Source organism: Echiichthys vipera (genome assembly GCF_963691815.1).
Source record: "Echiichthys vipera genome assembly, chromosome: 18".
NCBI classification, from domain to species: domain Eukaryota; kingdom Metazoa; phylum Chordata; class Actinopteri; order Perciformes; family Trachinidae; genus Echiichthys; species Echiichthys vipera.
Window position 1 is genome coordinate 13,228,050 of NC_139843.1, and position 16,950 is coordinate 13,244,999.

Consider the following 16,950-nt stretch of genomic DNA (forward strand, 5'->3'; position numbering starts at 1 on the left):
ACCACTGTGCATTCCTTCATTACCCTTGACTTTTGAAGCCACATATAGATACAATTGTGGGACTACATACAATTTCCAAAATTCCGCAGCTTAACTTCCCATGGGAAGTTTACAGACTGTACACACACGCACACACGTACGCACACGTTCTTAAGGCTACGCTGATAGAAATGAGATTTAGGGTGCAATGCAGCAGTCATTTATAAAGAGAAGAGAGGCAAGTTGTTTCAAAATGCACTTTAGCAGCTGAAATTCTTGACAAGGGAAGTTTGCAATTTGACATTTTGAGAAAAATAAGAGGAACGTACAGTGTTGTAACTGTTGAACTCAAATAACAATCCTGAGCATACTTGACTTTTAGTTTGTTGAAATGCAGTAGTTTTGGGTCTTATTTACCCATAACCAAAATAGTTTTTAAATGGACAATTAAATATTGTATTTAATAAATTATATATTTTTACATCTTGCCCAACGTATGTTTCATTAACATGTGATGAGACTGGTTCATGTGACAAAGTGAAATAACACGTCAGTGGTTGAATGCTTCTGTCGTTTAATTGCAAGAGAGCTCTATTGTATTTACACTTGGAAAGAAAAATATATTTTTTTCTATTGCCAATTCTTCCACCTTTAAACCAAAAGCAAAACCGTCAGAAAATGAATTGAAATCCTGGCCTCTTTAAGAAAACAGGCGTGTAGATCAGACTTGAAAGAGGTGTAATACATGGACACAGCAGTTGCACCGTTTATAACACACCATGTCAATGCACTCTTTTCTTATCTGCAACACTGGACGACATTGCTCTTCTTTTGCCTGCTCCATTTCTGTGGATCAGTCTTCGTCTGAGCTGCTGTCGTCCTCAGTCTCTGATAGGTCGGCGATGGGAAATCGCAAGATGGCAGCCACTCCACACAACTGAGTCAGTTCTGGGGAGACAGTCAAGGATAAGTCAAAAGGCCATAACTTCAGGTTGATCTTGTTTTTAAGTACAAAAGTACAAAAAGCACAGATTTATTTTAGCAACTGAACGTCATCAATAAAGATAAGTTGATCCTTAAGCCTTTCAGTGTGCTGAACTGACAGTAAATTCCTCCTGCAGTTAAAGTCATCCAACATTAACAGTGTAGACTGCAGAGCTGCAGTCATCTCAAAAGTGACACTGGGGAGTTTTTCACCACCAGTAGCTCCATGGAGCAAGGTTTTAAGAGCTGGTCACCGTTTCGTTTGTATTACGTGAGGATGTACATGCAATGAAATATGCCCGTCACAGCCATTTATCTCATGTGAGGCGGGTTTAAGAAGATGACTGCAGAACTTCTGTGTCTTTTAATGTAAAATAAATAAAAAAACAGAACGGTTTTATAACTTACGTTCACCTGACACGTGAAGGCTCGAGAATATTCTGCAAAGAAAAGAGAGAAAGATCATCAGCTCGATGCCTGACAAGAGACTTTGCTAACATTCACCAAGAATGATCAGATAGTCAGAAACTGAGAAGATAACTGTTACCTGACATTGCCGCCATTGTCTCTGACACTGTCCACCAAACGAACGTAACGACTCCTCGTGGGGACATCCTGATGTCTGGAAGTACGCATGGAGACACATAAAACATGCATTATTGCACAGAGCAGATTGTTCCTGACTGTGTATGTTCATCATTGATACGTATAAAGCCAACAGAGTTTCAGGAAGGAACATGTGAATGGCTGAGAATGAAAACCTGCAGTCCATATTTACCTGAACAGCTTATCACTTATCAACAAGGTGTCGACGGCGAGGGCGTCAGCCGCTTTCTCCACATGAGCTAGTCTACGAAGATTCAAAGATACAAAGGTTATCGATTATCAGTGTGAATGAACAAGGACGCTCTCTTTCTTGTTGACTGTCCTGGCTCGTCGTCACTCACCCATAGAAGGCTCTGTCAGGCTCATGCTGGAGCATCTTGTAGAAATCTTCCAGGGCTTTCACCTCTCCTGCTGCCTGGACGTTAAACATAAACACCAGGTAGTCACTTTTCTTTTGTTTACATGATGATAAAATAAGCAAAAAAAAATCCCAGTGTAGTCACCTTTGTATCAGAAAGCCTACTTGTTACAGTGGGGTCAGAAAGGATTTCTGCAAAACAACAAGCATTTTTCACTAAGTTTTCACCTTGTGAGATGAGATTTGCTTGTTTTATTCTCATGGCCCGCCAGATAACCCGTACCTTTAAGGGAGTACTTGTGTCCTGATGACGAGTGAACCAGCATGAATTTGGGTCGATTCTCCAGCAGGATCTTGTTGTCCTGTCGCACCGCCTCTTTATACAGGTAGGCGATGAACTGGTCCTTCACAAACCCTGGACTGGCGACCAGGAAACACTTCACCACTAAGTAGAAGGCAAGGAAGAGAAATAAAAACGTCTATAATGTTGCATTGAAACCAACAAAAGACTAGATGGCAATGAAAAAAAAAAAAAGGTACACAGTGCGCACAAAGCAACATATGTTGTGGGAACAACCAATTAAAAAGGGAGAAGTGTGTGACACAAAACAGGAACATGGTGTTTGTATGCATTTGCGAGTGGGTATGTCAGGGTCTACGCGGCAGCACTACCGTCAAAATTGATATGGCGAAGAATGGCCTGCATCACAGCCTCATAGAACCTCTCCAGAGCCTGCAAACAGGGACAAATAGTTTGACATGAGCTGACATGACATATACGGCAAGTGCCAATACTGAGGGACTTGACAAAGTGGTGTCGTCTTAAGGCCTTTACACAACAAGTCTGGATCTTTCATCCGGAATCATTTCACTTTTAAGAATAAATGCAACTTCTTAATGCGCCATTCAGCGGTTTTCTGCAGATCTGCGATGCTCCGTTCGGTGGTGACTTCCACCATAGAGACGGAACACACCTGAACACGCTTCCCACATTGCTATGACACAGACCTGAACTGAGTAAAGTATTTATTTAATGCTGATCTTATTGAGACGTTAAATGGAATTAGAAATACCAGTAAACTTTAGTTTCAGTCCCATATTGTGCTCATTTTCAGACACGTGTATTTTGTGTTTCTACTAGAACATTTTTACATGCTTTATTGTTCAAAAATCACATTATTTTTCCTCTTACTGTCTATCTGAATATACCTGTATTCACTCTCTGTCTGAAACCCAGTCTGCTCTGATTGGGCAGTGTTTCCAGGTCTTCTAGATCTGCTCTCTCAGCATCTCTACACCATTATTGTAGAAGCATTTTCTACCTATATATACACTCTTGTTGTGACATCACAACTGTACAGAAGTCCTGACGGGTCATTTAATGGCACAGTTTCTGAATCTGGCTGTGTGCATTTCTCTTTGGATTAAGCGTTTAGATACTTTCACAGTATTTATATAACGCCTTAACCTGCTTTATAATCCAAAAAAGATATGGAAATCTCACTTTTTACAAAATGGGATCTTTAAATCAGTTTGTTTTGTATACACATTTTACTGTTGATTTACTCTATACTGTAGATGTGCACTACCTTCACTTGCTGACTTCAATCGCCAATCCACCATCCGTCCATTCAATCATTCCATCTTCATATTTCCCTCCTCTCTATTACAAACAAAATACTCTGAGCTCATTACGGCTGTGCAGTTACAGAAAGCTGACCCACCTTCTCATGCTGCGTGCAGCTCCCCCTCCTCTTGCGAGGAATGGTGACCTCCACTTTGGCACGGAGCAGAGTCATAGCAGGAGTCACCAGCACCAGGTTGGCCAGACCTTCCTGCATTACAACAGCTGCCACATCTGCCTTCTGGGTTGCATCACATGCTTGCTCTAAAGGGTAGCAAAGGCAGCGATAAATGTGAGGTAGAGGATACTTTGTGACATTATCAACAAATCCATTATCTGTAACTGCTCATCCCTGTCGGGGGTTGCAGGGCTGCTGGCTCACATTGGGAGTGAGCCAGGAAAGACTGTGGACAGGACGCCAGACTATCACAAGGCATTATCCACAAATGTTGTACTGGAATCATTTCAAAAACACTTTCTACTTAAATGTAAATTATTGTGGTGAAGATAACAGCTATGACTCAACGGGCCGCCACTCCTTTGAAAACATGAACCCCATCTGTCCGTTACTTCCCACTTGTTTCTCCGTATTTTGTCCCCATGGCAACACTCTCTCTTTGTTGGCAATGTACATGAATTAAAATGAGGACTGTGCATTTTTCTGTAAAAGAAAACCAGCTAATATATCACTTGCAATGCAGTCATAATTAGCTTTAAACATAAGGAGTATATCTAACTCATGATTTTTGGAGTCTGGAGCATAATGGCCTGCAGTTAAAGCAACAGTTGTAAGACAGCAAACACATTTTATAAAACAAAATAAAATAAAAGCAAAAACATCCAATCTGGAATTCTTCAAGTAAAGATTTAAATACCTAGCAACCAGATAAAACACGAAGACTGATCAAAACAGCTGATTCTTATCATCATGCACCATTAAGATGATCTCAACTCTTCAACATCTGTAAGCGATTTTTGACATTTGGATTTCCTGTGTTGTTTAAACCATACTGGCCCAGTTCACAATTCCTTGTTTGACAGAAAGAAACAAAGGTCTATGTTTTATCAGAGTGAAAACATGTAAATCTATTTGACATTGTGTTGGTTAAAAAAACAGTATTAAAACCAAATGAATTATTCAGAACAATCCACGCAGAAGTAGCGGAGAGTCAACAAAACAAACAAACTTCTCCAAACATGGAGAAGTTTGTTTCAACTGTAGAGAGATTGTTTAGTCAGAGAAGAAAAATGCTATTCACACAAGGGTGTTCATCGAATAACTGCACCAAGAATGGCTGAATTGTCTTAATCCTCTTTCAAGAAAATGGTTGGCATTCTGTCAGGAGTGTGAACAAAAACAAGAAATCACTCTATACACTGTATGTGTATAATGAAAGTAGATGCTGAGATTGTGTCAGCTGAGTGTGCATTTGCTAAAGCCTGTGAAATTCAGTCTGGTAAACAACATACTTGAGTGAGTTCATGTGTTTACAAGTCCTGGTTAACATGAAGGTGGAAAGTGGGGGCTTAAATAAACCAAACACAAGAATGACAAAAGCACTATTTTCTTATGTGATTATTCGCTCTGACCGAAGCACACAAATTGTACTCTTAGTCGAATGTAAACGGTAGCACCTGCTTACCGATTCTATCCAACACAACGCTGTCCCAGCTCTTTTTAGCCAGAGTGAACTTCCTGTTGAGCTCCAGCTCAATAGTGTGGTAAGCCCCCATCTGATGAACGAAGAAGAAAACAAAATCACAACTACTTATGGCTGAGCAGACAAAACACTGCAGCAGAAGGAACAGAGAGTCTTCTGTTCATGACAAATACATTAGTATGTTATCAATCTTCAAATCCTTGTGCACAAACGATAATACATTACACTGATGCTATTCTTTGTCATTTAATTCTGATTGTGTTACTCAATACAAAGCATATTGACTGTCCACAACAACCAGCCCACATAAAACCCCTTTCTACACTTGTCTTACCTTAAAAGAAAGATGAATTTGATTTAATCTCGATCAAAAGAAAGTCACTTTCTGTATAGCTCTTCTAATTTAGAGCAAAAATTATTGCTTATATGTGTCTATATAAGTGTCTATATGTGTTATGATCTGTAATTACTCCTAAAATTAAATTCAAGCCTTGCTTTCCTAATTGTTTTACTCTAGTCTCTTTGTTTCACAAAAACAAATATGTGACAACGGCTGCCATGTTGCTCGGAAGTCTCAGACCTTGACATACTGGTTCTCCTCTAGGTTGGTGCCCTTTACTCTCAGCTGGCAGGCCTGGGAGTCAAAGTCGATGGTCTCCACACTTAAGGTCAGAGTAGTGCGAACTCTGGAGCTGCCCACACTTCCAGTAGTTGACTCTGTTGTCACCTTCCTGTGGGTACAGGGGGAAAGGGAATTTAGCTCGGGTTGTATTTGAGGCCAAAACACTGAGTGATACACAGACAGAAAATTGAAAGGAAACATTGGAAAGCTGACAACCGAGCACTATTATTTGCGACTGGTTTAAAGAAATAGAAACAAGGCAGAGTGCTTTTCTCCCATATAAGTTGGTGTCCAGTCTGGCAGTGCGAGACCATGTTAGCTACAGTTAAAACAAGAGTGCTTGAATAATAGTTTTTAACATGGTGTCTGTGGTTATTGGTGCATTCTGAAAGTTAGATACTGAAAGAAATAGTGTATAAACATATTGTTAATTGGCTCAAAAATGTACACTGCCGTCATCTATCCATCATTAAGGTCATCTTGATAGAATCCTGACAACAGTGTTGCGCCGTCAAAGCCATTGCCTTGTTCATTGCTCTGATTGGTCGTAGTTCTATCCAATTGCGTGCAGTGGTATTCTAAAATGCATGCGTTGAGTTGGGAAGGTCTATTGCTTGTTACCAGACGTCTGGATAGATGTTGGTGTGGATTTCCAGGCTAATGATGATCAAGATATGTGGCTGAAGTAGATCGGAGGTATTTCTATAGCTGAGAAGGTACAAGACAAAGCTGAAAGAATGTATATCTTGCAAAACAAAGTCAACCTGCACGGCTAGCTGCATTGGTGGCGTTGGGTGTCAAATCTCACCAGTGGTTGTGATGAAGGTAGGTTGAAGCTAAACCTTGAGCAGTTTTGCCTTGATACTATACAAATGCATATAGTGACAAGAGTAGGAGGTTTTAATCCCTTGTCAGCTCATGAAAGAATGAAGCACTGACAAATGAAATGGTTCAAGAAAGATGCTGCATTGCCAGTTCTGCAGTACTACATGACAACAAAGCCAATATCCCTCTCCATGGAGCTGAAACTGTCGGATATTTGGGTGTGTGCACTACAGAGCTTCAACTGACACTTTATGTGGTACAGGTTAGTTGGTTACCTGATAGTGGAGGCTCTCAGGCTGTCTCCCACTTGCAGCAGGTTGTAGGTGTGCCACATATCCTCCGCCTCCTCTGGCATCAGGGTCACCTGACTGAAGAAGTGGATGCAAACAATAAGCCAGGTTCTGAGTTGGTGTCATGCTAATATTTTAAGATGTCTAGCCATTATAGAAGGCAAAGATATCCCTGGGTCTGTCTGTCTTATCCCTGGGTCTTTGTGCGTGCGTGCGTGCATGCGTGCGTGCGTGCGTGTGTGTGTGTCTCTCTCTCTCCCCAACTGGTCAACACAGATGACTGTCCACCATAGAGCTGGGTCTGTTCGAAGTCCCTGCCTGTTAAAAGTCCCTGCCTGCTGTTGCTGAATTAACACTGAATGTAGATATATTATTATTATTATAGATATTGGACCTTGCTGCTGCTCATGGGGGAATTGTTGGGTGTCTGTTAATCATGAATAAATAAAAAAGTGTGGTCTATACCTACTCTGTATGTGAAGTGTCTTGAGATAACTGTTATGATTTGGCACAGATGGTGCAATGACGCAGGAGTGCTGCTACAGTACGTGATTATGGAGTGTACACCAATTAATAACGTAATCGGGGTTAGTTCTGTTTACACACTTTGTTTTGTTTGTGCTCAATCATTAAAACGAAACTGAGTCCGAAACATACAATCAATATGGTTAGATTTCGTGTCCTGTGCGTGTTATTACACGTTGACTACAAATGGGACTATACACACACAATCACATACAAGTTAGACATTAACCATGACTAAGTTGACACGTGTATAATCAGCTGCAAAATAGCATGCTGGTTAGCAGGCTAACATTAGCCAGTCACTCACCCGGCATTATCCTTTTCAATGTCTTTATGGAGCAACTTCATGATCGGATGGTTGTGTGATGTTGAAACAAGAGTACTATAAACGTAATATATATAGGTCAACGTTTCTCCGAGTTAGAGTCATGTTTATCTTAAAGTAAATTAGAAAACTAACGTTAGCTAAGCCATCTCAACTTCAGAATGAATCACTCGGTGCGGGTTGCCAGGCGCTGAGACATTGCGTCATGCCAAATACGTCATCCCGCTTGGTTACTTCCGTGGGTGTCGCTTTTACTGCGCAACAAATACAGAGCGATAAAAACGCGAGTATGTGCGTAAATGTTGGCAAACAGCGGCGTATCTTTCATTTTTTGACAAAATCTCACATTTAAGGCCAACATAACATGAGATATACCCGAGAACGAGTGGCCTTCTTTACATTGTGGTTTGAGATAAGCAAATGCTGAACGACGTTTGAAAGCAGCCAATCCGGGAGAGCAACGGCTCCCCCAAGCACCGCCCATTAACACAAAACAACCAATGGGAGTGGTGGGAACGCTCAGACGTTTATTCCGTTCAGCCTCGCTTTGAGTTAACGCTCTTCTAGCCTTTTTTTTGTCGATGGCATGGTGCTAGCAGCTACGGCAGAAACACCGCTGTGACGAGAAAACACGAACGCTTAATGTTAATTCGCATATCTAATGGAAAAAAGTTGACCGAGGCGGATTCCTGAAGTACATGACAGCCATCACACCTTCAACAATCCAGCACCAAGCGTCATATTTTGAGCCAGTTCTGCCCCCAAGGTTAGCTAAGCTAGCGGGCTAACGATAGCCGATTAACGCCAAACTAGTTGAGCTAACGGTTAACTCAGCAGCCAGTTAACGTTTACTAACGCCTTGAATTCGAGTTTAACTCAAGAATAGAAGAATAGCATGGCCGAAGCCGATAAGCTGAACATCGACTCCATTATACAACGTCTGTTGGAAGGTAAGATATTTATTCACCGAGGTTGGTAGCCATCTTAGCTAACAGAGGCTAGACAACGACAGGCACCTCTGTACGCTGTGTTAGCCACAGTTCATCTCTTTGCTAACGAAACACAGGCGTTTGACCGCCACTTATGTTTGGTCACCAGCATCCTTTTCGCTCCAAATTCACCTTTTACTCTAACGTTATGTCGTTGACCTGGAAGTGTCACTTGAAAAAGGATGTAACTGGAGTAATGTAGATTTACATATTTTTTTGTTTATCTATGTATATCGTGTTTAAAGGATCCTTGGACAAAATGTAATTTTCTTGCAAGCCATGCTTTTGAGCAACATGAACAAAATACACATACACAGTGATTTGCATATTGGATTTTAAATGTGTATCTGTATAACAGGGGCTTCAATGTTTTTTGGGGGCCAAGGACCCCTTAGCTGAAAGAGAGACAGAGCAGGGACCTATACACATACCTTTTCACGATGCATGTAATTATACTAAGCTATTCAAATCATTATTGACATATGGATATATTTAAACATTATGTTTTTCAGTTAAACATAGACCTTCTTGTTGAAGGCTCAGTGAATACCTATTACCTAATGGTTACCTCACTTAAATGCCAGTAAGCCTTTCATCAATGTTGTGTTAGATTACATGTTTCTTAATTTCACAAATAAGCCGATTTATCTTTGCTTGTTATATGTTGGAGTCATGTTAATGCATATTTGTATGTTTGGAAGAGGGAAAAACTTTCCAAAAAAGTGACAAAATAATAACTCTGAGGACCCCTTACAGGTCCCGGACCCCTGTTGAATATCTCAGCTGTATATCACCAGGTGGCATTTTTTTTATTTAGTATACATAGTGGTCCTGGCAGTTTTTTTGCGCTTAATATTTACATTTAACCCACTTATGTTCGTAGGATGGGCTCAGATTTTATTTGGCGAATGCCCCATATCTAAGTAATAGCACCCTGGGTGGTATCAGAAAGTCATGAGTTGTTTGCATTTTCACTAATAATGGAGCAGCTCCAGGGGTTGTCTCTAAAAGCTGCTCTGTGGCTAAATTTTGGGGCAATATTTGACTTCTGGAGTACTCAATGTTTAGATTTCCATTGTAAAATCTACAGTTTTTTCTTTTTTTTCCACATTGTAATTTTTTAACAGGAGCTTTTTAAAAAATATATATATAATCACGACTGCTCGGTTGATGAAGGGAATGGTTCATGATTAAATACTCAACAGCATGCACACTATAGAGCAACATGTGCCAACTCTCCATGGCAGTCTGCCTTATTTTGTTCAGAACATGTGAATTCTATTTTAGGGTGTTTTTTCCCTGTTACTGTTATAACAACAACTCATATTTGTGCTCACTATTTTTTAATTGATTTTCAATAATAAACTATGCTTTGTTTAAGGTCTTTTGTATCTAGTGCAATATTTCTCACTCGTGTTGTATTTTTCTCCTCTCAGTGAAGGGCTCCAGACCTGGCAAAAATGTTCAGCTGACAGAGAATGAAATCCGTGGTCTCTGCCTCAAATCCCGGGAGATCTTCCTCAGCCAGCCAATCCTGCTCGAACTTGAGGCGCCCCTCAAGATTTGTGGTGAGGCTTAGCTGTGTTCTTTAGAGACAGGGGATTTATCAAGTGTGGTCACATTGCATTTACAAACACTCTTAGATGGCTGTTGTAGCTTATAGTGCTGGACTGTTATGAGAAAGCATTCACGTTATATTGTGCATGAACGTGACCGTACCACCTATTTACAGAACTATTGGATGAGCTGATAAAGCTGGCTTACCAGTGCAGTGCTTTTTTTGCGCTTCAAGTCTCCATGGAGTTGCCCTCCTGTGTCATACTGCTGATGCCACTTAATGAAGAATGCTAGTTTAAAGGAACAGTTTCCAAATTTCTTGAAGTTTGCAGCATGGTGCGAATCACCAGTATCTCATCTCATCTTCAACCGCTTATCCTCACACTAAATGCAAGCTTACACATTCAGTTAGTTGTCTCATCACCAAAGAAAAACAAGTCAAACAACACCAGAATAACAGATGGATTTATAATAATGCATAGCCAATGGTGATGTGTTGTTGTTAATTTGCAAGGTCCCTAGTGTTGTTGTTGTACCTTTTTATCTAAATCCCTTGCCTTTTGTTGTGTACATACACACGGCATGATAATCACACCTTTGACCAACACTGATGTTTCCACTCTAATGCTGCTTGTCTCACCAGGTGATGTTCACGGGCAGTACTATGATCTGCTGAGGCTCTTTGAATATGGGGGCTTTCCACCAGAGAGCAACTACCTGTTCCTGGGGGACTATGTAGACAGAGGCAAGCAGTCCCTGGAGACCATCTGCCTGTTGCTGGCATACAAGATCAAATACCCAGAAAACTTCTTTCTGCTGAGAGGAAACCATGAATGCGCCTCCATTAACAGAATATATGGCTTCTACGATGAGTGTAAGTAATGTGGCATGCAGACAGATACAGACATTAATCTTATCACGATTATCTTCAGTTACCAGCAGTTTGCCAAAAAATGTAAGCTCAGGCCTGTAGACTTTTGTGTTGTCTAGTTGTTATACATTGATGTTTTTCAAATATTAACACTGAGAAAAAGCCAAACATATTGTAAATAGTGATCCTGACTTACTTGTATTAACAAAAGCCACTCTGCAGATAATCTCTCAGTACAGCAGACTGAGGCGCACGATAAGGCAGTATGGGCAGTGATTAATCACTTTGCTAGTCAGAGTCGGGTTTATGGAACATGTTGTTTTTAATGTCATGCAATAGGTGCAGCTGTTGAGATTTTATTGGTCTCAAGATTAGATTGTAACAGGCAACTTTTGTTTTCCACCCACAGGTAAGAGGCGATACAACATAAAGCTGTGGAAGACCTTCACTGACTGCTTTAACTGTTTGCCTGTCGCAGCCATTGTTGATGAGAAGATCTTCTGTTGCCATGGAGGTATCCTCATCAAACAGTTCATTTGGCTCCTATCCAGAGCGCACACACACAAACTCGCCTCTGCACTGTTGTTACTGTCAACATAATGGTCTAAGGCCTGCAGGACTGTGTGGGATCTTAATTTATTTTTTATGTATGTTTTTATATCCTTGTAGCACCGTAAGAACTGCTAACAAGATAACCCGTACAACTTTAACTGACTGTGCTTATGGCTGTGGCATTGCTGGACTAAATGTACTTCTTTACCATACGCAATGCCTTCTGTCCAATACAGTTAATGTCATGTTGGCTTTAACACAGTTTATATGTCTGAAATTTAACATATAGCATGTGAGCATGTCATGGCCAGTCACTCACAAAATGCTCAGCTGAGAAAGAAGCAAAATTAAAGTATCAAGTCTCTTGGTGCAGAGCTCTTGACAATTAAAGCACATTTTAGAGACGGCTGATTAAGCAATAAACAAGTTTGTTGATTTGAGGAAAAGAACGGAAAATAATACGTGATATGATCATGATACAATTGATTCTTTGGACAACAATATGCTATTTGCTGGGTCAAAGTCTGTCCCAATATGATTTTGGGCCTGCTGTTGATATGAGACAATAACTAATGCCCATCTAATACAATTGGTGACTTTTTATAAACTCACAAAAAGCAACTAAAATATGATTTGAGAGTTTTATTATTGAGCTCTTTCAGAAATTTAAATAAAAACCTCTATTTTTCATAATAATATAAAGTAGGAATTTCAAAATAAAAAGATATCCTAAAGACGACAGTTGGTATCTATATTTTCATCTTGCATCAATGAATGGCTCATTGACTCGATACAGCAATCCGTAGGCAGGCGACATTTAAAGACGAAATGTAAACAGCCAAACAAAAAAAATCGGTTTTGAGCAATAAATCTGAATTGTGCATTAAGACCTGCAGCGTGAATGTAACCTTAGTGCTTGTAATACAGAAGGTGGCATAATAAAATGGGCCAACGGGTTCAGACAACATGGCGCCGACAGCCAGTCATCGCTCTCCTGTGTCTGAGACCCACTGTGCAAAAGGTATAAACAGAAAGTAATCATGAGGGTAAACACCACCTCCCTCTTCAAACGAATGAAGTTACATAAGACAAAACACACAGAAAGGACATTGTATGTTTTTATCTGTTTTTCATCTGTTTTTTTTCACTGCAGTTGTAGCCCGAATCCATTTCTTGGAGCATACACACTGTTCCAGCGCATCATAATTTATAGTGCTTCAATTTAGGATTGTTTTTTAATTGTTATTGTTTTGCAGATAACATATAGGGTTAATTTATTTGTCTATAGAATACAAGAAAATGCCCACACATTTCTCATAACCCAAGGTGACATCTTTGTCATCTTTAGATATCTTGTTTTGTCCAGCCATCAATCCAAAACTGAAGCATTATCAGTTCACTAGGGTCAGGCGAATTTAGCAAAAACATATCACGATTTTTTACAGTAAGACCACGATCATGATTTTATCGTTGTTTTCTACATTGATTTTTAATTATTTTTCAAGTTATTGAACAGTGCAACCAAAGTATTCCATATGTAAAAAAAAATAGCCCTAAAAGAGAAAATGTATAACAAAACTTCTTCATGCCAAAGAACTTTTCTGAATATTTTGAATCGGTTTGTGCAATTTTGCCAACTTGCCATTGTGCCATGTACAATGAACATTTAACAAAACGCTGCCTGAAGCTGCCTGTTGCCTCTGTTGGCTGCTGTGTGGCTGAACTCTGCTGTTTCACTCTCGACGTTCTGTTTTAGGATGTTGTCTCTTAAGGTTGTTGAAAGGGTTTGTTGTGTTACCATCCGATGTGCCCACCTCATGTTGACTGGGTGGGTTTTGGCAGGAGGCGGCCTCTGTGAAGTGACGCCGTTCGCTCCTCGTTAAACACATTAGGAGTCTGCGGCTACACGGGGCATATACCTGTTTTTTTAAGGCACGTATTTTACAGCCTGTTCCCCACATTCCTTGAATAAGTGTGACAGACAGCGTCAAAGGGATGCGATAGACTGACGCTCCCATGCTGTTAGGATACGATTTAACTCCTCCGTTCTGTTTATATTTTCAGCCATGACTTCTCGCTACTCTTGTCACTGCCTGTCGTTCGCTATGATTGGTTGATGGCTTGTCTCTACGTTCTAATCATTTATGATCAAATATCGTCATATCGCCCACCCCTATTCACATGATGAAAATGAGCAAAACCACTGAGAATTGGGAATATTTCTTATTTTTTCTGATGATTATTACGTAATACAAATATAAATGATGTAAAAGTAAATGTAGTTCTCGGTATGAAAGGACAGTGAATCAGAATTTAGGTTGAGTGAAGGTCTTTTTTTTTATTATTCTATATAAATGAAAACAAGCAGTAAAACCAAACTCAGACTTCTAAACACAAATAAACATTGTTGTTTTTTTCTAGTCTCACATTTTAACATTTTCCCCCAGGCCTGTCCCCAGACCTCCAGTCTATGGAGCAGGTGCGAAGGGTCATGCGCCCCACTGATGTGCCTGACCAGGGCCTTCTCTGCGACCTCTTGTGGGCCGACCCGGACAAGGATGTGCTGGGCTGGGGTGAAAACGACCGTGGTGTCTCCTTCACTTTTGGCGCCGACGTGGTCACAAAGTTCCTCCACAAACACGACATGGACCTCATTTGTCGGGCCCATCAGGTCAGTGCATAACCTGGATCCTAAGTAGCTTAAGATGTAGTAACGAAGGCAGTAGAGATAAATAAAACAAGTGAATAAATTAAAAGGTAAGCTACTCCTATGCTGTACATCTGGTTAAACCACCAAAAGTTGGTTGTGGAACTCGGGTATCTTGTTGCGGGATAGCGTCTTGATGTGCTTAGAGCAGTTTGACAGAGGCGATTGAAAATGGTATCTTGGATGGTGGATGATTACCAGATCTCTTTTATGGTTTTATTTTCCCTACAGTATTTTTGTGTTGTGAATCTTTCCTCCTCCTTTCCACATAAACTCCACCTGTAGTTACGTCAAGGCTAGCACTTTTATCAAACAAGCATGTCCAGCTGTTAGTGAATATTTGAAGAACAGTGAGGTGGAACTGCTGAAGTACTTGGATAGCCCCATGGCCACTCCAGCACAGTTGGATCTCAGCCCAATTTTACTGATAATCAGGTAGGCAGTTCAAGTGAAAGAAATGTATTTATGATGTATACGTTGATGCTGTATAAGCTGTAAATGAATTACAAAGTGGTTCTGTTTTTATGTCTGATTCACTGTATACAGGTGAGAAGCAAATGTTTGAAACGACTCTCACTCCTTACAAACAACTTGTTAATTCTGTTTCCAGGTGGTCGAGGACGGATACGAGTTCTTTGCAAAGAGGCAGCTTGTGACGCTGTTCTCAGCCCCAAACTACTGCGGTGAGTTTGACAACGCCGGAGCCATGATGAGCGTGGACGAGACCCTCATGTGCTCATTCCAGGTAAGCAAGAGGCCAGCGAGAACACGCATCAAAACGGCACAGTTTTTGTTTCTCTATGCTCAGTTTTCTTATCTTTGCCTTTGACAGATTCTCAAGCCTGCAGACAAGAAGCTGTTCTACGGTAGTGGAGGGGGCATGGGCTCTGGCCGCCCAGTCACTCCCCCAAGGAAAGCTAAGAAATGACACCAGTAGTTTGCCCTCGACCTCCAACCCATCCCTCCTGCCCTCTCTACCTCTCTTCTCCTTTCTTTCACCAAACAGCCAGAAATCAAACCTATACCCAGGGCTTTTTTCCTTTTTTATCTGTACTTCTTAAAACATTTAATGTTATGAATTGTCTGAGTGAGTGCGTGCGTGCGCAGATGACGTCTCGTCTGCCGGTGAGCATTAAAATCATGTGTGCACGTGTACATTTTGCGTGAGAGTAATAGAGATTTATACTTTCCCCTCTCTCTTACCACTCCTCCCGTGGAAAAGGTTAAAACCACAGTGTCTGTCTGTACAGTAATTTTGACTGAAAAAGCAGGGTTAGGGAGACAGTAGGAGATTGCTGACATGATGAATTTAGCAGCAAACCCCTGCCAGCAGGTGGCGTGTGTGTACTTGTGGAGGGGGGAAGTATTTTGTTTTCCCTGTCCTCTGTACTGTAAAATCTCAAACACAGGTGTGTGCATGTGTGTGCATGCGTGCATGTGCTGTCTTGCCTATCTGAGTGTGGCGTCTCGGTATCCTTGAACAGGAAGAAGTACGTCACCTTGTCTCAGAAGAGCTAGCACATGCTTACCCACTCACACACACGCATATGACTCTTCAGATTCATATGAGCCAGAGCTGTAAAAACCCCATACAGTTTAGGTTTGTACAGATTTGATTACTTGAAAGAGATTTTTTGTGAATTCGTTTTGTAGTCTTTCATCAAGTTGACCAATAAAGCGAGAATCTGAGCTACAAGGTCTACGTGTCATTTTTATTGTAATCCTGTATCTGCTGTTTCAAAACAGAAGCCATCCTAGTCGGCACACCACATCAGCTACGCTCATCCACCACCAGTATCACCTTCTCCGGCCAAAACACCCCCCTTTCCACATCCGTCACTAGCCTTGGTGTTAAACTGCATGCTCAACTCTCTTTTGACACCCACACCAAACGCATCTGTAAGACATCCCTCTACCGCCCCGGGAACATTTCCAAACTCTGTCCATCACTCACCCTGGCAGATGCAGAGAAGCTCTTCCACGCCTTTGTCTCCTCCAGGCTCGATTACTGTAATGCGCTACTCATTGGGATCTCTGGCACGAGCATTAAAAGGCTGCAATACATCCAGAACAGTGCTGCCAGGATCCTGATGAGGGTACGCAAACATTGTATCACCCACATCATTAAATCTCTTCACTGGCTCCCTGTCCCACTCAGAATTGAGTACAAGGTTTCTCTCCTCACCCCCCAGTGCATTTACGGACATGCCCCCCTATATCTGAAGGAACTCCTCACGCACCCTCCGTTCTGGTACCTCAAACACCCTCCCAAGTCCCAAGAACCAAGCTCTGCTCCATGGGTGATCGGGCCTTTTCCTGGGCTGCTCCGAGGTTATGGAACGCCCTCCCTGACCACCTGAGGGCCCCGCAGACTACAGATGCTTTTTAAAAAAGACCATAAAATCTTCCTGTTCACCAAAGCCTTTTGCTAAATAACTTTAAGATGTTCTCCTTTGAACTTTTTCATTTGACCTT

General features: G+C 41.1%; 2 protein-coding genes across 2 annotated transcripts; one reads left to right on the forward strand and one right to left on the reverse strand.

The window, feature by feature from the left end:
* Window positions 1-536: 536 nt before the first annotated feature.
* Window positions 537-7,973, reverse strand: pelo (pelota mRNA surveillance and ribosome rescue factor). Its single transcript, XM_083932621.1, has 13 exons — window positions 7,782-7,973; window positions 6,935-7,027; window positions 5,793-5,943; window positions 5,195-5,285; window positions 3,652-3,815; window positions 2,600-2,660; window positions 2,211-2,372; window positions 2,073-2,119; window positions 1,911-1,984; window positions 1,742-1,813; window positions 1,511-1,585; window positions 1,372-1,403; window positions 537-927 (listed from the first exon to the last, which is right to left on the reverse strand). Exons 1-13 carry the CDS (start codon window positions 7,820-7,822, stop codon window positions 833-835), a joined length of 1,158 nt encoding a protein of 385 aa, XP_083788747.1. The 5' UTR covers window positions 7,823-7,973; the 3' UTR covers window positions 537-832.
* A 366-nt stretch (window positions 7,974-8,339) lies between these two features.
* Window positions 8,340-16,161, forward strand: ppp1cab (protein phosphatase 1, catalytic subunit, alpha isozyme b). Its single transcript, XM_083933390.1, has 7 exons — window positions 8,340-8,749; window positions 10,225-10,356; window positions 10,989-11,219; window positions 11,626-11,730; window positions 14,216-14,439; window positions 15,086-15,220; window positions 15,308-16,161. Exons 1-7 carry the CDS (start codon window positions 8,695-8,697, stop codon window positions 15,401-15,403), a joined length of 978 nt encoding a protein of 325 aa, XP_083789516.1. The 5' UTR covers window positions 8,340-8,694; the 3' UTR covers window positions 15,404-16,161.
* The last annotated feature ends 789 nt before the right edge of the window (window positions 16,162-16,950 follow it).

Excerpts from the sequence above, each read along its gene's own strand:
- pelo (XM_083932621.1), bottom strand. The coding sequence starts at position 7,822 with ATGAAGTTGCTCCATAAAGACATTGAAAAGGATAATGCCGG. Across the intron at positions 3,816-5,194 it reads CGTTGTGTTGGATAGAATCG|AGCAAGCATGTGATGCAACC; the intron begins GTAAGCAGGTGC and ends GCTACCCTTTAG. Across the intron at positions 2,373-2,599 it reads TCGCCATATCAATTTTGACG|TGGTGAAGTGTTTCCTGGTC; the intron begins GTAGTGCTGCCG and ends CCTTCTACTTAG.
- ppp1cab (XM_083933390.1), top strand. The coding sequence starts at position 8,695 with ATGGCCGAAGCCGATAAGCTGAACATCGACTCCATTATACAACGTCTG. Across the intron at positions 11,220-11,625 it reads ATATGGCTTCTACGATGAGT|GTAAGAGGCGATACAACATA; the intron begins GTAAGTAATGTG and ends TTCCACCCACAG. Across the intron at positions 14,440-15,085 it reads TCATTTGTCGGGCCCATCAG|GTGGTCGAGGACGGATACGA; the intron begins GTCAGTGCATAA and ends TTCTGTTTCCAG.